Genomic DNA, 19,715 nt, shown 5'->3' with positions numbered 1-19,715 from the left:
CAGCACATTTCTCAAGATTCCTTCAAGATGTTAAACAACAAAACGCCAAAAATCGGGAGTGAGAACTGTAAAGCTTTTAACTGCCTCATAAACTTAATATAACAGCGTAAGTTTGATTGATGCCTTTTTATATACTCAAAATGTATCATGGTTTCATAACTGTAAATATAACTCTGCTTTTATGTGCTAATTCAACCCTTGTGCTTGAATTAGTCGTGCGGTGGGATCACAAAAGGTACCAATGGAGAAAATCAGACATGATTAAATAGAAAACACTTTTATAAATTTCACACATTTTCCCATCAAATCCCTTTTGATGCTGGTCAAGGTCTCTTGCACCAAACACAAGCCCTAATTTAATTTTTCATGACCATTTCCACTCTCTCTTACTAGTGAACCATTAAGCCTATATGTAAATGACCCTGGTTTTTGATTGGCTAACCTTTGCGTATGGGTGTGGTTCCTTCATCAGACCTGGCCAAAGTGCTTAGATGTTCATAAATAAACATAGACATCAATTGCTGTGCATATGTGTTATTAAACTGAAATCCGGTCAACCTGGAATAGTAATTGTAATTGTAAATCCAAAATCATTCAAGCATCACCACAAAATAAACCCCAACAGGGTGATCCGGACACCTGACAAGAAGTAGAAGGGTTTTGTATATCCTAAAGTAGTTTATTTGGCAATAATAAAAAATAGTAAATACATAAATGGACATTTACCTTGATTCAAGGTTAAATTAATTAATCACGAGAGAAGGAAAAGACAGGAGAGCAATATAAAACTAGCACTGCTATAGGAAATTGGTTGCCTGGGACAAATATATACAGTTTAGAATCATTATACAAAAGTATCTGACCACAGAACTCCCCGATTGACCAATCAGAATCAAATATTCAAGAGATCCATGTAAAGCAGGGCTGTGCTGTCGGCTAGCTAAAGAACACGGCCTGTGATAATACTGTTAAAAAGCCGTAAATCGTATCAAGTTTTACTGGATTAGACAAAACCTCCCTAAGCACTGTAACGAATCGCTGTTCGTGTGGCCAACCATTCCAGAGCCATCAATCAGAGTTAATGACAGGCAGAGATGGGGAGTGTGTGTGTGACCGCAGGACAAGGGTGTCTAACTCCACCCATCCCTCGAGCTACTGCGCAGCCCACTCACACACACACACACACACACACACACACACACACACACACACACACACACACACACACACACACACACACACACACACACACACACACACACACACTCTGAGGTCGCTTCACACCAAACTGCCTCTGAACACCACAAACATCAAGATGCCCTCTAAACATCAATAACCAGAGCGCTCATCCATGCTAAACACTAAAAGTGTTTGAGTGTATGTTTACATACTGTACTTAGACTTGGGTACAATTTGTCCCAAGAATTCGACAAAAAACTTGCTTTAAGGTAACATTTAACATCCTAAATATTATTAACTATTATAAATATAATAAACTTTAATACACAGCAGAGGTGTGTATTAACTCTTAATTTAGTTAATGTTTTTTTTGTGTGTGTGTGAGAATTTTCGTTTTACCCCTTTTGCGCTTGAAGAGCTCCATGTTTATAGAGCGCTAACACAAAGCTTGTAATCTCACAGAAACATGCTCTTTCAGTGAAGCAATTACTGAGAGTCCCTCACCTAGTTTCACGTGTGCCGTGTCTGTGAATCACAGCGGGGCCGAAGCATCTTGTCAACGCTACTCATTTCCTCTGATTAACTCAACTGAGTCATTATGGTTTCGTTAGACGGGAAGGGTTGGGATCTTCTCACTGCCGCCAAAGACAGGATCACCACAGCCCTGAGTACTGTTATTGCAGTCCTTGAAGTGGATTTGCGCTCCTAAGAGGGAGAGTTGCTCTTTTTTTTTACCCTTTACGAGGCACCCGACGAATCCATCTCAGACAGGAGGGGCCGACGGGAGGGGAGAGGGCGGATGGGGGCCGGGTGGAAAGGGAAAACTGAGCAAATAAAGTAAATAGACTCAACAAAAGTCATTTTTCTGCTGTAAGAAAGGGTCTTTGTGCTGAAAGCCCTCCGACTAAGGTGTCCCACTGCATCATGGAAAACTAAGGGGGAGGGAAAAAATACAGTTTTTGAATAAAAAGTACCAAAAAAGGAGACGCGTTTCACAAGCTGTTTGAATAACGACTTCTTCCAGAAGCTCCATAACCTCTGTGCCAAATGGTTTGGCTGTTTGGTCGAGGGCGTTGTCCGTCTTACCTCTCTCTGCCAATGACAACAGCACAGCTCTACAAAACTCTTCACAAGGCCTTTATTTAGAAAAAACACGCATCCTTTCCCTTCAGACTGACGCATCAGGTCTGTCCGTCACATTGTTAAAACATCTAATAAGACAAGTTTTGAGAACTAATTGTACATAGGGATCATTGGAAGCTGCAAAGCACAGACAACATGGCATTGTGGAGTTGTGTTATGGAGCGTGTTGCATGAAATAGTGGTGTTTTTAACTGTGTTGTGTTGTGGAATTGTTTTGTTGACCGTAATGCACTACACAGTTGCATCGTAGAGCAAGTTGCGATATAGAATTGCATTATAGAGCATGTCATGCTATAGTGTTGTATTATAGAGAACATTGCGCTGTAGAGTTGTGTACTGTAGAGCGTGGCACTATAGAGTCGTATTATAGAGCATGTTGTTGCTTAGTCATTATAGAGCGTGTTGCGCTAGTCATGTTATAGAGTTGCATTATGGAGCTAGTTGCTGTATAGTGTTGCTTTATACACCCTGTTTCACTATAGAGTTGTGTTATACTGTAGAGCGTGGCAGTATAGAGTTGCTATATAGACCCTGTTGCACTATAGAGTGGCATTATAGAGCTTATTGCTGCTTAGAGTTGCTTTATAAAGCATCACGGTATAGAGCGCTAAATCTGAGTTGCATTATAGCATGTTGCTGTATAGAGTTGCATTATACGTTCTGCTGCACTATACAGTTACATTATAGAGTGTCACAGTATAGAATTACGTTATAGGGCATGTATAGAGTTGGTTTATACACCTTGTTGCAAAAGAGTTCTGTAATAGAGGGTTATGGAATAGTCACGTTATAGACCTTTTCTGCATAGAGTTGCATTTAGAGCATCATGGTACAGAGTTGCATTATAGAATGTGTTGTGGTATAGAATTGCTTTATACACCGTTTTGCTATAGAGTTGCATTATAGAATGTGTTGCGGTATAGAATTGCTTTATACACCATTTTGCTATAGAGTTGCATTATAGACAATGCTGCTTTATAGAGTTACGTTATAGAGTGCCACATGATAATTCTGGATCAACATGAAACAGCATTCACAACTTATTTTGCTCTCCTAATGTGACAGATTTATGAATGAAATGGATATTCAATGAAAAAAGTTCTACAGTCTTGATTTTATCCGTTAGGAGTTGATTGGAGTATGAAAGGTGGCCTAGATATGACTGCTAACAATAGTCATATATAGACCAGAAATGTGGATTGACATTGTGACGGCAGTAAGTGTGTGAAGACAGACATGTGTGAAGACAGTAAGGGTCAGTTTTGATTTTAATGTTGACTTGTCAGGTATCATGTTGTAATAAATGGACAGTATGTTGATGTAACTGAAATGTAGACTCAAAACAGAAGACAAAACTTTCACAAAATCACACTCACTCGCCAGTGAATTGTATACGTCTTCAATCATAAACCATCATTTTCCACCACACGTCTGTGGAAGGTCTTCAAATATTTCCTCTGCATTTTATAGTCTAGAAACATATTCACTGAATAGACTGTAAAATCCAGATGCCGCCAGGAATTCTGAGCCGTTTACTCAGTCACAGATGTTCGGTAATGCCTGAATCAGCCATTCCAACATCATTCGATTTCATATCCGCTAAACGGAGTAAAGTTCGCCATTGTCCTTGACTTTGTATTATAAGATTCATGCAGTTTTTTTCACCCATCATTCTAAAATTTTCCACGGCTTTTGAAAGCTCTCCGCATTGCCAAACAGACTGCCAAGTTGAACTGGCCCTGTTCGGAAACCTCTGTTTGTTCTGTTTAACATCCTGAAGTTGCATTCCTCTGACATTACTGGTTCTACGGAGATGACACATGGAAAGCTATTTACGATATGCGCACTTTCGTACCAAAGCGGATTACAAGAGAGTGAGCATTGTGTTAGAGGCACATAGCGAAGAACAGAAGTCAAATTCACGGCTTTCCACCATTCCTATAATAGCAGCTGTTCACGCATCCATCAAAATCCAATTCTCCCCAAGGGCCACTTCAGGCCCTGCTCATTGGCTTGCATGCGGGCTGGAATTATGGTATGATAATTAGATCTTTTCATTGTTTTTGAAGAATGTAGCTCGGCTCTTTCGCTTGCAGATGAAGTGTTTTGAAGGAGCTGCTTAGGATTCTCAGAGCAGATTCGCCCTTCGATTCCCTGACCTTCCCCAGAAGCTTCCAGACCTGACCAACATTTAGAGCTCCTCTGACTTCATTACTAGAGTTTATCGATTTAAACTCATGGCTGTTTACTGTCTGTTATGCAAACGGACTGTGGAGACGCCGTTTGATTCCTCCCCGGCGGTCTGTCGCACTTTTTGAGACCTCTAACTGGACTTTAACGGGTGGAGAACAGGTCAAACATTTACTTTAAATTCAGCTCTGAGGATCCTACTTCAATGAGTAATGACAGAAGCCATTATGCTTTTTTAATAATTGCGTAGGAGAACCTCATTTATAATAGATAACATGCCTTGTGGGGGAATATTTGAGGTGTGAGGATTCTGAGGCATTCTGGTGTTTACGTTGAGGACGGGGTCAAAATACTGTGGAATTTAGAAACTGAACATGCAGCATTTAATGGCCTGGATTTAATTTACCGTCGACTGCAATTAAAATGATCCATATGGATTCTTAGCATGCAAACAACCAGAGAACACCCATTTTGTGTCTGCGAGAGGACTGGAGCATTTGGTTAATAAATTCACATCGTTAGAGACCCCCCAAACAGGAGGTTCATTTACATCCACAGAGTTCCTAATGGATAATTGCCCTGCTAATGTTTCCCCAAGAGGCTGCTGAAGTATTAGAGAACTTATTACCCCCCACCCACACACATCTCAAACAATACACACAGTCCACACACATACACAATACACAGTGGAAGCAGTAGCTTTCTGTTTATCCAAGAGTCAGTGTGTAGTTGTGTAATAGAGCGTGTTGCGTGAAATAGTGGTGTTTTTAACTATGTTGTGTTATGGAATAGTTTTGGTGACCGTAATACACTACACAGTTGCATCATAGAGCAAGTTGCACTATAGAATTGCATTATAGAGCATGTCATGCTATAGTGTTGTATTATAGAGATCATTGCGCTGTATAGTTGTGTACTGTAGAGCGTGTGGCAGCATAGAGTTGCTTTATAGACCCTGTTGCACTATGGTTTAGAGTTGCTTTCACGGTCTAGAGTTACGTTACAGAGCATGTTGCGCTATAGAGTCGCTTTATAGAGTGCTGAATCTGAGTTGTATTATAGAGTGTGTTGCTGTATAGAGTTGGTTTATCCACCATGTTGCACTATTATAGAGCTCCATTACAGAATGTCACAGTATAGTCACGTTATAAAGCTTTTGCAGAGTTTTGCTATAGAGTTGCATTATCGACAATGCTGCTGTATAGAGTTAAGTTATATAAGCGTAATGTTGAGCCATATCGCTTTATAGAGCACCGCATCTAAGTTGCATAATAGAGCGTGTTGCTGTATACAATCTGTTGCACTATGGAGTTACGGAGCGTCACAGTATAAAATTATGTTGTGTTGCGCCATACAGTTGCGTTATAGAGCGTCATGGTATAGAGTTGTATTAAACAAGTGTTGCTGTATAGAGTTGCGTTATAGAGCGTCATAGTATAGAGTTGCATTATACAAGTGTTGCTGTATAGAGTTGCTTTATACACCCTGTTGCCCTATAGAGTTATGTTATAGAGCGTCACAGTATAGAGCATGTTGCGCCAGAGAGTTGCTTTATAGAGCGTGTTGATGAATAGAGTTGCTTTATACATTCGGTTGTACTAGAACGTCACGTTAGTTGCATTATAGAGCTTTGTGGCATAGAGTTGCCCTATAGAGCATGTTGCGATAGTTGATGTAGAGATATTGATATTGTTTTATAGACCAAACCGCTTTCTAGAGTCACATTATACAGTAGTAGAGCGTGTTATGATATAGTTTCATAAAAGATGTTGTTGTGGTATAGAGCTGCATTACACCACAAAAAAGAGTGTTTTGTATAATTTTCCAGATAATTTATGTGAAAATCCTTGAAACAAGACAAATGCACTTGAGTAGCAAAACTGCATAAGATATTAAAACATGTTTTCATAAACTGTATCTAAAATATAAATGTATTTTGTCTTACTGCACTGGTAGATTTTTCACTTGTTTATACTTAAAAAAAAAAAGGAATAAAGACAAATAAATACCCTTGAATTAAAGCACATTCAGTCTTAATATCTTATGCAGTGCTGTGTGTAAAGTAAATTTATCTTGTTTTAAGAATGTCTAGATGAAAAAGCGAGTAAAATAAACGAAAACTGCACAGAATGTGTTGCTATGTTAAAGATTAAGTTGTGCTATAGAGGTCTGTGACTGACAGCTGGCACTCTGCTCATTTAATTCCTTTCCTTCTACTTATTTTAAGCTCACAGAATCCTGCGATGACGGAATAACTGTGTCCCTGTGACTCACAGTAACGACCTGCTACCCCACCCAGTCTGCTAACAGCAGCCTCTGAGGCAGCACATGCCCCGTTTGAGAGCGGGTTATATTTATCCCCTCCGCTGCAGAGAGGCCTGTCCCAGCGCTTCGCTCTGTCTCCAGAGAGCGCCTTTCTAAAGAGATGTTTGCAAATTACCCAGAACGCCTCTGGCTGGATGGAGGTTTAATGCAGGACAGAAGTCAGAGCTGACACGCAGGCATGCTAACGGCTAAGTGAGGATCCCAGTGGAAAGTTCTAGCATCGCCCCTTCGTTCACAGACTACCGCCAAAATAGGGTGCGCTGTAGTCATGGAAGACTGGAAGATCACTTGCAGTTAAGACTGTTCACAAACGAAAAAGTTTACAAATTAAATTCTGTTTAGAAGCCAGCTTTAAGGATCTATTTTTAGCTATATAGAGTTCTTGAGTTAGCTACATGATTCTTTGAAGATTAAGAAGGTTTTTGGTGTGACATTATACCGTACTCTCATAAAAAGTACTGTTTTGGTACCATGGTACAATAATGGTAAAACCATTCGATATATACCATGGTACTACTGAAAGATTACAATATTAATTTACCATGCCATTTACATTTTACTCCAATGCTGGGTTGTTTTAATCCAAATTTGGGTTAAATATGGACAAACCCAACCGTTGACTTAAAAATTTAATAAAAAAATGTAACCCAATGGTTGGGTTTGTTCATATTTGACCCAAATTTGGGTTGAAACAACCCAGCATTTTTTAAGTGTATAATGAATGTTTACCATGCTATTTACATTTCACGAATTTGAAAAAAATACCATGCTGTTGGTATTACTATGGGAACATATTAAAAAAAAACATCGTAATACCATAATACTTTTATATATACCATTGATAAACATTCAGTTTAAAGGAATATATCAAAATACACTGGTATTTTAAATGTTTTTGAACATGGCACCATGGTATTTTTTTAAGTACCTTGAAGTACAATGTAAATAGCATGGTAAACATTCAGTACTACGGTATATATAAAAGTACCATGGTTTAGCCATGCTTTTGTTTCTAACATTATACCATGGTAATTTGAGTAGCATGGTATTTTTAGGTACCTTGGAGCAAAATGTAAACAAAATGATAAATATTCAGTACTTTTTACTAAAAAGCTATTGGTATTACCATGGTATCAACAAAACATAATAGGTACCATGGTACATTCCAGCATTTTAGCAGGTTCTTAAGATCAACCTACTAAATGTAGGTATTAATTCTTCACAAAGAAAACACCAAGTTCTCCTGGTTCTTTACATCACCAGTAGATGTTTTTTTTAAAGAACCACAGAACGTTAAAAGGTTTTCCTGTTGCATCAGGCAGCAACCCCCTTTTTAGAAGCTTTATTTTTAGTGCCATCATGGGATTTCTAAGATTGAGAAACAGGAATTTATTTATCTCTTACACCATATGCCATAAACGCTGTCCCTTGTAGACGACTACTGTAAAATACTGTATATTTCATGGGTTTTGTGAACTACAGATGTCTTTTCATCCATCTGTTTTTGCATGGGCTTCAATCCCAGCGGTTGGACAGTTGTGCCCCTATAGTGCGAGTGATAGCACACTGTAAATGATCTTGTCAAGCCAAGATGGTGGCTGCTGGCCTAGTTTCCTGATCAGCAGACTGGAAAGCATTTGTCTCTGAGGAAACTGTGTGATGTTGTGGTGTTCCTTGTGCTGTCTCATGAAGATGACTCATGCAACACTTCCCCTGAGGGACTCCGCCACGCCAACTCAATGTAATCGCCCAATATTAAACACAGTTAAAACTTTCACTACTTAAAAACTTTCCAGATGTTCTTTATAAGCAGCTCAATTAGTGCACAATTCAAAATCAAACTCTTATATTTCCTTGAACATATGTAAAGTTTACAGTTGGAAACATTGGTAAAGAATGGTCAAACTCAGGATAACGTTCTAAGTCTAAGAAAGAAAAACCTACAAAGAAGGTTTCGTTAATATTCAATTCAATTGTTCTCCTAGACACTTTTGCTGAAGTCTCCTGCTTCTGAGATCTTTCCCCTGATAAAAAAATGCCAGCAATCTCAAAGTTTCAGAGGAGATCTCAACACTGCCATGAAGTTTGATGAAATACTATGTTATTATTGTTATAAAACATTTTCTTTACACAAATTAATAAAAATGCCACTAGTTAGCAATAACACTACACTGTGCTGAGAAATTTAACAATGTTGAACATTTTCAAATCATAATTGTTAATGCATTAACTTTGGCAGCCCTAAAATACTAAAAATAAAATAAAAATTATTAACTATAATAATGTGTCCAATCAAATGCCAAAGATCTCAAAATAAACTCAGCAAATTCTTTCATGACCAAACTATGCGAGCTACATTACCCACATTAATTTTAGATCTCTGTACTCTCACTATATCTGTGATTGTCTTATTGTGTCCCCTAGGCATTTTAGAAGAAACATCTGTTTGGCACGCCAGCAGTCAATATTTAGGTTAAGGTTTTGTTAAAATCCCCAAATGCATGTATGACCAGAAGTGATGTAGTGATCCTCGACTTAACATGCACCAATAATTTAAGCCAAAAAGTGTTTATTCAGGTAAATAAAACACTCACGTACCACACGGTGAGTAACATCCCTGAAAGGTGTGTGTGTGTGTTTGTTGAGGTCTGTTTATGGACCAATGGTTGAGTGATGATTTTGAAGATAATTTTAACTTGATCTATTGTGACAGTGATTTGGCCAAGAGTCACTGAGGGGACGACAATACCCACACATACTTCTGTGTCTCCATAGTGCCACATGAGATTCTATTGGATGAATATGAAATGACAGGAATATGGAGTATGGAGTTTATCTCTTCCCTGCGGTCTGGTATTGTCGAGGTTGTGTGTGTGTGTGTGGTGTTTCATACTGACATATCATTTATTGAGGAGGACAGTGAGGAGGGAAAGTCTCAAGCATCAGGGTTTCAAACTTTCCGCATTGATTCCCACGTGGGCGGCAGGTTTCCATGGGGACTGCAGTTGGGAACACTGTAGACCCAACCTCAACTACTAGAGTTAGCCTATAGCCAGACTTTTGACTATCAGCATAAAGTCTGGATGAATCGCAGCCTATTCTCGCCAGGAGCCGTCCACCTACACATGAAAGGTGTGGGGCTGGGTAAAAATATACATTTTTAGATTAATTGCAATCTAGCTGATGCAAAGTTCAGCAGCACATGCAGCGAAAGAAATATTGTACTTAAGTCGGGAATGTGATACAATAAAAAGTGTGTGTACTGTGAAATAATACTGTGATTCAGTTGACCGAGCAGGTTGTGCACAAAAACAACATGCAAAGCTGCCAGTGTAGTTTGATTCGCAAACAAATGACTCCTACGAACTAGTTCTTTTCAGCAAATCAAACCCATATAAGTACAGCATGACCACTGTAGGCTGACTTACAAACAAATGACTGTTATGAACAGGTTATTTTAAGTTCATAAAATGCAAATACAGTGACCAGTGTAGTCCGATTCAAAACAAATGACTCTTATGAACCAGTTCTTTTTAGTGAATTAAACACATACCGGTATTGTGCAAACAGTATAGCCTGACTTATATACAAATAAAGGACTCTTATGAACCAGTTCTTTTTAGTAAATGAAGCTCATACAGCATGACCTGTGAAAATTGATTCACTAGCAAATGACTCTAAGGAACTTGGTTTGACTGAACCAGTTCTTCAAAGTAATTACTGTTGTGAGAGAGTTGATTTAATAAAAGCTACTGGTTTGAGTCAAATGTACAGTATTAGCACAGTAACTGAATCAGAGTCTTATCAAATCCAAATCTGTATTGAACCATGAAATCTATACGATTTTGAGAATGAGTCTTTGCCTTAAACTAGTAGCATGAGATGAATAGACAGATTTATGTCTTTCTGTGTGGCACTTTACTTCCACATCCAAGGTCCACATCCAAATAATCTTGAAACATTCGTCCCATTATCCATTCACAAACAGCAGACTGCTGAGAGATGAGCAAAGATAAATGTTTGCCTTCTGTTTCTGAGATGCCCCTTGTCGCGCTGGAAACTGCGGCTCTCTCTGAGACCAGCAAACTAATCTCATCAATTTACAAATGCAAATATTATGTTTATTAATCTAATGCGCAGAGCTGTACAAACATCTATTACCCTGCCAACAACCCGGACTCAAACATATGCACTGCTGCAATCACAACACACATTCACACACACACTCCTTGTATAGCCTTAAATGCTTACCATGCTCACAGGCCTGTTTGTGTAGCGTGTTGCTGTGGCGACAGACAGCAACTTGGAGGTTTCAAAATCCAACGATATTGCTGGTACACTGCTTACCGAGTCAGTAATATCTAAAAACCTGATTCACCATGACAGTCACAGTCTCATGATTCATTTTAAAGAGGCCATGAAATTATAATTAACCCAATCAATTTTAGGAATCATGTTATTCATCTTATTGTGAATGATTCATTCATGCATATATCTCATGGCATTAACCTCGTCTGCATTAACCCCGCAATCAACTGCATGCTGGTATTCAGATTTACCTCCATCCAATAAACAAAGTCCCCACCCAACATTAGTTTCTTTGTCGATAATCTTATTAGCGGGTTTTTAAGTAGCTGGAATGTAAAAATAATGATCGTTTCCATCTACCAATCAAACAGGAAGTCCTGCCCAAAACTCACGCCATTGGTTGAGCAAAATGTTCACATGTCGGATACCTGAAACAAACAATGTTGAAAGTGCCACAAAGCTGTAGAGCTTTTGTAGCCCCGCCCCTTTTTGTATTCGGTCTTGTATTTCCACAGCATGAAGGTAATATCTTACGGATTTATGAATGAACCGCTTGTTTTACAATCTTCCCGGTCTAACTGACATTTGTTGTGACCTCCGCTTCAAACATTGCAATGCTCACGATAACTTTCAATAACTCTACAATTCCACTTTACCAGCTAATTACTCTAAATATACAGAGCTACCACAAAAACCAAAGTTCAAACACAAGATTATAAAGATGGCTGCGCTTGTTTCTCTGGCGCATAAAGTCTATAGAGACTGTCGCTGCGTTCAAAATTGCATACTGATTAGGTACTACATTTGAATTTGAATTTACTTCGAGGCAGTTAAAAAAGTATGCTCTATATAGTATGAATATGGTAGTATGAATGAAATTCGGATTGACTAATTCCGCCATGTTGTCACTGTCACGTGACCTACCAGCATCAGTTGTGTCACTTCACTGCCATTCACAAATCCTCTCCCGTGGCCTCATGGGTTAGTAATGTACATCGAATGCACACTTCAGAATCTCATTTTTGATACACAAATTTCTAAGGCCTGTAAATTTAGCCGAAAAACCAGTACATGATTTTCAACATGCCCACGGTGTTCCATTGATAGTACTCAGCAAGTAAAAGGCATTTTAGTATCATTCTAAAAAAGTCCCCCTTTAGGTCTTGGTACACGTGCCTTTTTGATGTGAAATCTTTACTGATTTTTATAAAGTAGAAAAGAGAATACATTTTATATTGTTGGTAATTTGTCAAGATGAACACTTACAGGACTGAATCAATTATGAAATTTCCTAAAAATATTACCAAGGGGTAAAAGATAAATAATAAATATAAGAGGACCCAAAACTGAGCCCTGTGGAACACCAGAATTGACGTACGAAGGCTTTGATCTAAACTGCTTCAACTGTTCAAATTGAGTATGACCCATAAAATAAGATCGAAACCATAAGTATATTAGCATAGATTTAAATAAAATGTAAGGTTTTTTTCCCTCCTTATGAGCTCCATATTTTCACCATATCACAACGTGCCATAGAAGACTGACGTATCAGATATGATCCTCAACAAAAAACACATGCAAACTTTTTTTATTTGTATTAATATTTTGTCTAAAAGTTTAAAAAACTGTTAATAAACTGTTAATAAACAATCTACTTGTGATACGCCCCACCCACGCTTGCCACGCCCCGTGAGGACTTACATCTACCGTTAAGCATACATTTTTATATATTTTTTAAACACTCTTACTCTCCACATATGGACCTCATGAGGTGTCTAACAATACAGGATGTAGATGCCAAAACATTCTTGAGATTACATGCTCAAACACTCATTGTAGATCAATTCTGGTGTTGCCGGTATCTCTGCCATCATGTGAGTTTGTGGCAGCTGGTCCTAGAGAAACGCTCTGATCCGAAGCTTAACAACGCTCACTTCAGTGCCACTTTAACTCGCACGCTAATTAGACTGCAGGTCTCACAGGCGCCGCTAAAGATCTCAGAGCGGAAAAGCAAGAACATCTGTGCGTAGGGCAGCTGATCCACACCTCTGAAAGTGACTCTTTATTTCAGGACCTCTGATCTGCGCGAGCCGGTGCCAGACTGCCCAACGTGTGCAAAAGAGCCCTCAACGGAAGTGAGAGGAGGAGGGGTCGGCGAACTGTGAGTTTATTGTACACCGGCAGAACAGACTCCAGCCTCACGAGTATGAATGAGTTTTTCTGTGAGGGAACCTTCCACACACACACACTTTGAGATGTTTGAAGCTTTTCCACTGAGCTTGAGCTCCACATTCTTGCAGAATACAAAATAATGCAACTTTTAAAAAAAAAACTTTTGCAAACACACATAATATTATGGCTTATTAGTCCTGAAACAGTGAAATTGAGAGGTCTTACCTCCTTGGACAGTCTGGAGCAGGTATAGCAGTGCCAGAAAGAGGACAGACAGGAGAGGACACAGGGCGTTCATCTTGCCACTTTAGTCCGAGTCTCAGAGTCTCTGTGGCCACTTTGGGACTTGGAGTGTGTGCGGGGTGTACTCATGGAGGGGGCGGGACAGACACGGATGAAAATGATACCCTGATCCCCCCCCAAAATGCAAAAAGAAATCCAGCCCCTCCACACACACACCCCTGCCCAGCCCTGCAACGCCCCTCTGGAAAAACTACACCTCTTTTTCTTCTCTCTTGTGCTTCTCCACCCCCAATTTCCATCCTCTCTGCCCTGTTAAATGATTCAGCTGAAACCAGACAGAGCTCAGAGTTTCTCTAAACGGTTTCTCTAACCTAAAGATCTGAAGATTGGATTATAAAAGGCATAAAATAATCACCAAGATGCCATATGTAAGGACTAAAACATAATACACTTCTTTATTGGAATCTATGGTTCCATGAAGAACCTTTAACATTCATGGAACCTTTCCAAAATCACAAAGGGTTCTTTATAATGAAAAAAGTTATAAAAATGTGGATAAGGAAAAAAAAAGGGTTATCTTTTCACTAAAAAGTTGTTTTGGGAACCCAAAATGGCTCTTCTATGGCATCGCCACAAAAATCGCCCTTTATTTTTAAGAGTGTACTTTTCTTTTTATAAATTACTATTAAGCAACCACCCAAAACACCCTGGTAATCAGCATAGTAACACAGTAACATCGACACACACTCAACATCCTGGCAGCCACTTCTGTTTGTAGCAACTTTTATTTGTGTCTAGTTCTTTAGAGATCCATCTATGTACTGAATCTTTAAAGATGCCAGAAACCAATTAAAAAATTGGTTCTTTGTTTAATCTCTAAAGAACCTTATAACCAATTCAAGAACTCTATACAGTGATGAAAATGGTTTTTTTTTTAAAGCAAAGGAAAGAACCATAAGAATCTTATTAAAATGGTTTTGAATATTTAAAGAAATTTTTGTTCTTGTTCCATAAAAGCATTTTTCATCAGGAGAAGACTACTTAACAGTTGTTAGTATGAACAGTAATTAGGTAACTAAAAGTAAGTTTTTTACAGTCCTGTTTCGCATGTACATACAATGCACTTATTGTAGTAATGACACTGGGTAATAACTAACCCTGAACCCATCCCTGAAACCTTAACCTCTGTAGTTACCCAGTACTTTCTTAGGTAAGTACACTGTAACTTACACGGAACACGTGTTTCATATACTTAATATTCAGCAATATTACTGATTTGACACTATTGGATGAGAACTCAACTGAGCTGGATGATGACATCACGGTTTTATAGCTGAATTGAACTCATTTCATAATTGTGTCCCTTACACATTGAACCGAAATGAATCAGCACTGAACTGATTTCAACTGAATGATGACTGTTTTGACTGTATTTTTAGAGCTGTTTTATGCCTGCAGGGCTCTCAAGTTTTGAAGACAGTGACACCCGCGCCCCAGGACCACCGTTTAGGAGCCACGGCCACAGAAATCGTCACGATTGGTCTTCTTTCGTCCGGGACAGCCCAAAATCATACAAGTGTACGGGCATAAGTCTATATTTGGCTTGAGTCCCTCCTTCATTGTCAGTCTATGGGTCTTTTTACTGCCTGCTTTATTGTCCGCCAGGTGAAAATGAATTGTTTATAGACAAAACAGCACATTTTAAGCAAACACCACTAATTATTATCAAGTATAATGGTAACCAGCTGTGCAGTTCAGAGTCTTTAGTCTTATCTTGGACTTGAGCTAAAAATGAACTCTCACGCACACACATAACCGCTAACAAACACAAACCATTTGAGAACTCCCTCCTTATCGTCACGTCTACAGTTGTGCGTCTCTGGTTACACAAAAAAAAACATGTGTGTGTTGCTGTAATTCTTTGCCCTTCTAAGTCATCCCCAAAACAGCTTCCAGACCTTCATAAAGACTCATTGTCAATGCCCTTAACAAGTTAAAAATAAACTATGGTGGTTCTGTGAGTGTGTGTGTGTGTGTGTGGTCATGCAGCATAAGTAATAGACTGTTTAGTCATGACATCATCTGGAATCCCTCACACTCATGTTTATATTAGTGCCCCTCGCCGACACATACGGTTTCTGCTATATTCACAGGAGTCGTTGGTATCAAATTACAGGAGAGCTTAAAGCTGCTGTAAGATATTTTTAATCCCGCACACAGTAATCATACCTATACGTGATACATAGCGGCCCCACAGAATATTTGGATGCTTAAAGGGATAGTTCACTTTGAAATTAATTTTTGGTATGTTTTAGCTTACCTCAAGGGCATCCAAGATGTAGGTGTCTTTGTTAACGCAGTAGTTTCAATTTTGATACTTTTAGGTCAAACCGTTCTTGTCTGTCAGTCATATAATGCAGGTCTATGGTCACCACCTCAAAGAGCATGCACAGAGAAGTCCAAATTGAACATGATTCAATGACTCGTAAATGTAAGTACACATTGATGGCCTAAGACACGAAACGAACGGTTTGTGTGAGAAAACGAACAGTATTTATATCGTTTTTACCTCTTGTAACCACAGCCACGTCCAAGTGATCTGAGGGCGCGGGCGCTTCCGTCTGCGCAAGCGCCGGAAGTGATCTCTCGCGCGTGTACGTCACTCATTGTTTACACAGAGATTTCGGAAGTGTTACCTTTCACTGTGAAGATCTAAACATACTTATATATACAGAAAATCGCAATGGAAGACGATTTCGATATATCAACAGACAACGTTGAATTTTTTCAGAGAGATCACTTCTGGCGCTTTCCGGCGCTTGCGCAGACCGAAGCGCCCGCGAAAATACGATTTTGGCCCGATTTCTCATTTTTCGTTTGTTGTTTACAAATCGGTTTATGGCTTTGATATTTCATTCGCACATGTGGGCGGCGCTGAAACGCCCCTTTCATCTGATTGGTCAAACCGCTTCGTCTTCAGTACGGCCTTAATTCTGTCAGGTAGAATATGCTTTAATAAGCTTTTGTCAACATGCGAACCACCACTCGCTGACATTGGTAGCAGCAGAAATATGTTACATATAATTATAGCTAGTGCTGCTGTGAAGCTTCGCCTCTAATGTACGACACTTACATAAGCCAAACAGCAGCCTATGCTGACATGGAGTTTGGTGTATTATATTGTTTATTTAAGATCATTGATTTTTGAAGTAGGTCCTACCTATGTTTCCATGTCCCATTGATAAATGCAATGAAAATAGTTTATATCGGCCTAATATGAATTGAAATATTTATTGTATTACTGTAGAGCAGGGATTCCCAAAGTGTGGTGCGCGCACCCCCAGGGGTACGCGAGCTGTCACCAGGGGGTGCGCGAGAGGAAAAATGCAATGGCGGTCTGTTTTTTTAAATGGGATTTTTTCCTTACAATAAAAAAAAACATGAACTGTAAACATTTCCTTTGTAATCGCTTATATTTTAAATAAATAAAAAAACAATTATTTGTTAGTTTTTAATAAAAACGTATAAGAGAGCAGCTGTCTTCTTCTAAACACTGCTCTGCACACGTTATCAACTTCTAAATTCAAATGTGCTTTCGCGCGTTGGCTGGCGCTTAGCCAGTGCTGTCATAGCCTATATCACAACTATTGAGTGTTTTCAACCACATAATGTTTATTTTAAGTTTCAGACATTTAAATATACATAAGTACTAGCAAAACAATGATTTTGATTTTGCTGATATCTATGGATAAGGCAATAATAATCATTTTTATTATAAGATGACACGTTTTATTCATATCAGATACACATTGTGTAGAACGTAGCTTCACATTTTACCCTATTCTTCTCCCAGTTCACCAGCCTCTTACGTTCATGTATTTCGTGAGAAGGGAAGAAACTGACGTGTTGTAAATCCAACAGATCCGATTCTTCTCTGAACTGTGGCACAAACTAACATGACGTCGCCCATCGCGCATACAGCTCAACTAACGCAATCGTTATGAAGGCGTTTAAACAACACAACGCGTCCACTTACACATATTTGACAATCGGAATATCAGTGTTTCATGCTATAGCTAATACATTTGTGAATATTTTTTGATAAAAAAGGAAAAATGACATAAAAGCAGATCCTCATTCATTCAGTGCTGTGTTGTGATTGCGCTGTGTCCCGTGACAAGCAATGACGCGTCACCATGGAAACATTAAAGTGACAAATTCTAAATAACGGTCGCATTGGTGTGAAAGAGTTAAAAGTGGAAGCTTGTGCGTAGCTTTGTTGCATTATATTGAAACTTTGTTGATGTTGTTATTGTCATGTGTGTTCTGGTTATTTGAGCATGATAAAACATGAGTCTTTATATGACAATAAAACAAAGCTTTGTTGCGTTTTTTTTTTTTTTTTTTTTTTTTTTTTTTTTTTTTGGGGATTGGGGGTGCGCCAACCCGGTTGGGACATAGAAGGGGGTGCGCAAGGAAAAAAGTTTGGGAACCGCTGCTGTAGAGAGTTTGAAGAGAGTTTCAACCAGTAAACAAAGTATTTATGAAACAGATTGCCCACAGTGTCAAAATGATAAGGAGAAAAGCTCCTGCAGCATTTGAGTGCAGAGGGTTTCATATTTAATCATCTAATGGAATGGCAATTTTAAGTGTGACTTAAGTGTCCAAGTACTTTTTGGGGCCACTGTATGACTGAAATAGGTGTTCTGGGAAATCACACGTCTCTTTGACAGCAGTCATGAATGTTAACCAATCAGAAGACTTGGAGACGGCCTGTCAATCATTTTGTGCATTCGTTGACAGGATTCGGAGATGTAGTTGCAGGAATGGAGATGGCAGGGCTCTAGCAACAGGGCTAACATCACTTACAGTTCAGCAGCTTAAACCAGCCATTAAATTGGAGTGTTTTGCCTTAGTGCTTTAACAATTGTGTTCATAAATTTTTATTTGCATTATCCTATAAAATATGAGCCAGAGAGCACACATTATTCTGAACTAAAATATCCCCTCTTTCCCTTCATTCAGCCCACAGGTACTCAGTTAAGCATACAACAACAAAACAAAGACTTTACAAGAAAACCCGCTGAATGTTGTGCAAGATTCAATCCGACCTCAGAATCCTATACACTTTAGACGCTGTTTAAATCATCATGCTATCTTAGTGTTTCAAAAGATCACAATAGAGTGCGGCAGGGATGATGTACAGTACGTTTGTAGGACAATCCAGAAGTTTGCATCCCCTTAGTTCCCTCAAAAAGTATTGCAGAAAATAAGCTCTGTGACCAACAAAAGTTTTTCTCATCATGATAATCTTTGCAAATGAACACAACTTTTTTCTTGAAGCCTCAATACAATCACCAGAAGTAAAAAACTAAAGTTTGAATGTACTTTAGGTGTAAGTGTTTAGTCAAGAAAATTGGCAGCCGGGGTATTTTTGAGAACACCGCCCTCTGCTGGACATATTTCACAGAGGGGGTTTGTTACTGTATGCATTCATGCCTGCAATTATGACTAATACCTTCTTCCTCCTGTAAACGGATACTATTTTCAGTATGAGATACTGTTTGCATCTGTTGGGATAAATGAGCGTTTTGTGCTATTTCAATCCCCACAGCACCACGGTTTGGGCCAAATTACAGGAGAATTTGAGTTCAGAACAAGTAGAGATGGTTCCTGCACTTTGCACAGCTGTCTGTCCAGCCCTAAAATGGCATTACATGTTCCTGATCTCTATATCTTTGGGTCTTTATTAATGTTTTTCAATGGCACTTTCAAGCTCACACCACTGCCAGAATCGAATCAACATTCTGCCAAGGTTTGGCCAGCTCCTGATCTTTATATCAGGAGCGTGTGTGTGGCTCTATGCCCTAGCGATCAGCGGATGTGCTGATGGTTTCACATTACTGGATTCAGATATCACTGATGTTCTTTCCAAACAGAGACAGACTTTACACACATTCTTCAGCAGACTGGAAATCATATTGATTTAACCACAAACATCAGAGGCAAATGTTAAAGGACAATATTCTAGGCCAAGATTTCATTCATCAAAAAAGTCATAATTTCGATTCGTTTTCTTTGCGCATGAGAGTTCAATAACATGCGGTGACCATGGCGGATGCACAAAGTTCAATATTACACTTTTTCAAGAAATC

At 39.0% G+C, this 19,715-nt stretch overlaps 1 protein-coding gene across 1 annotated transcript in view; it reads right to left on the bottom strand.

The window, feature by feature from the left end:
* Positions 1-13,680, bottom strand: part of cspg4 (chondroitin sulfate proteoglycan 4) — a 59,553-nt gene extending 45,873 nt beyond the window's left edge. Inside the window, exon 1 of the mRNA XM_056239284.1 lies at positions 13,543-13,680. Coding sequence (XP_056095259.1) covers positions 13,543-13,615 — 73 coding nt within the window. The 5' untranslated portion in view covers positions 13,616-13,680. The remainder of the gene's footprint in view (positions 1-13,542) is intronic.
* Between the last annotated feature and the right edge of the window lie 6,035 nt (positions 13,681-19,715).

The sequence above is a fragment of the Rhinichthys klamathensis genome, unplaced genomic scaffold (assembly GCF_029890125.1).
Source record: "Rhinichthys klamathensis goyatoka isolate OS25496 unplaced genomic scaffold, OSU_Roscu_1.1 h1tg000557l_1, whole genome shotgun sequence".
Lineage (NCBI taxonomy): Eukaryota > Metazoa > Chordata > Actinopteri > Cypriniformes > Leuciscidae > Rhinichthys > Rhinichthys klamathensis.
The sequence above is the reverse complement of the archived record's forward strand: the minus strand, read 5'-3'. Positions and strand labels throughout refer to the sequence as shown.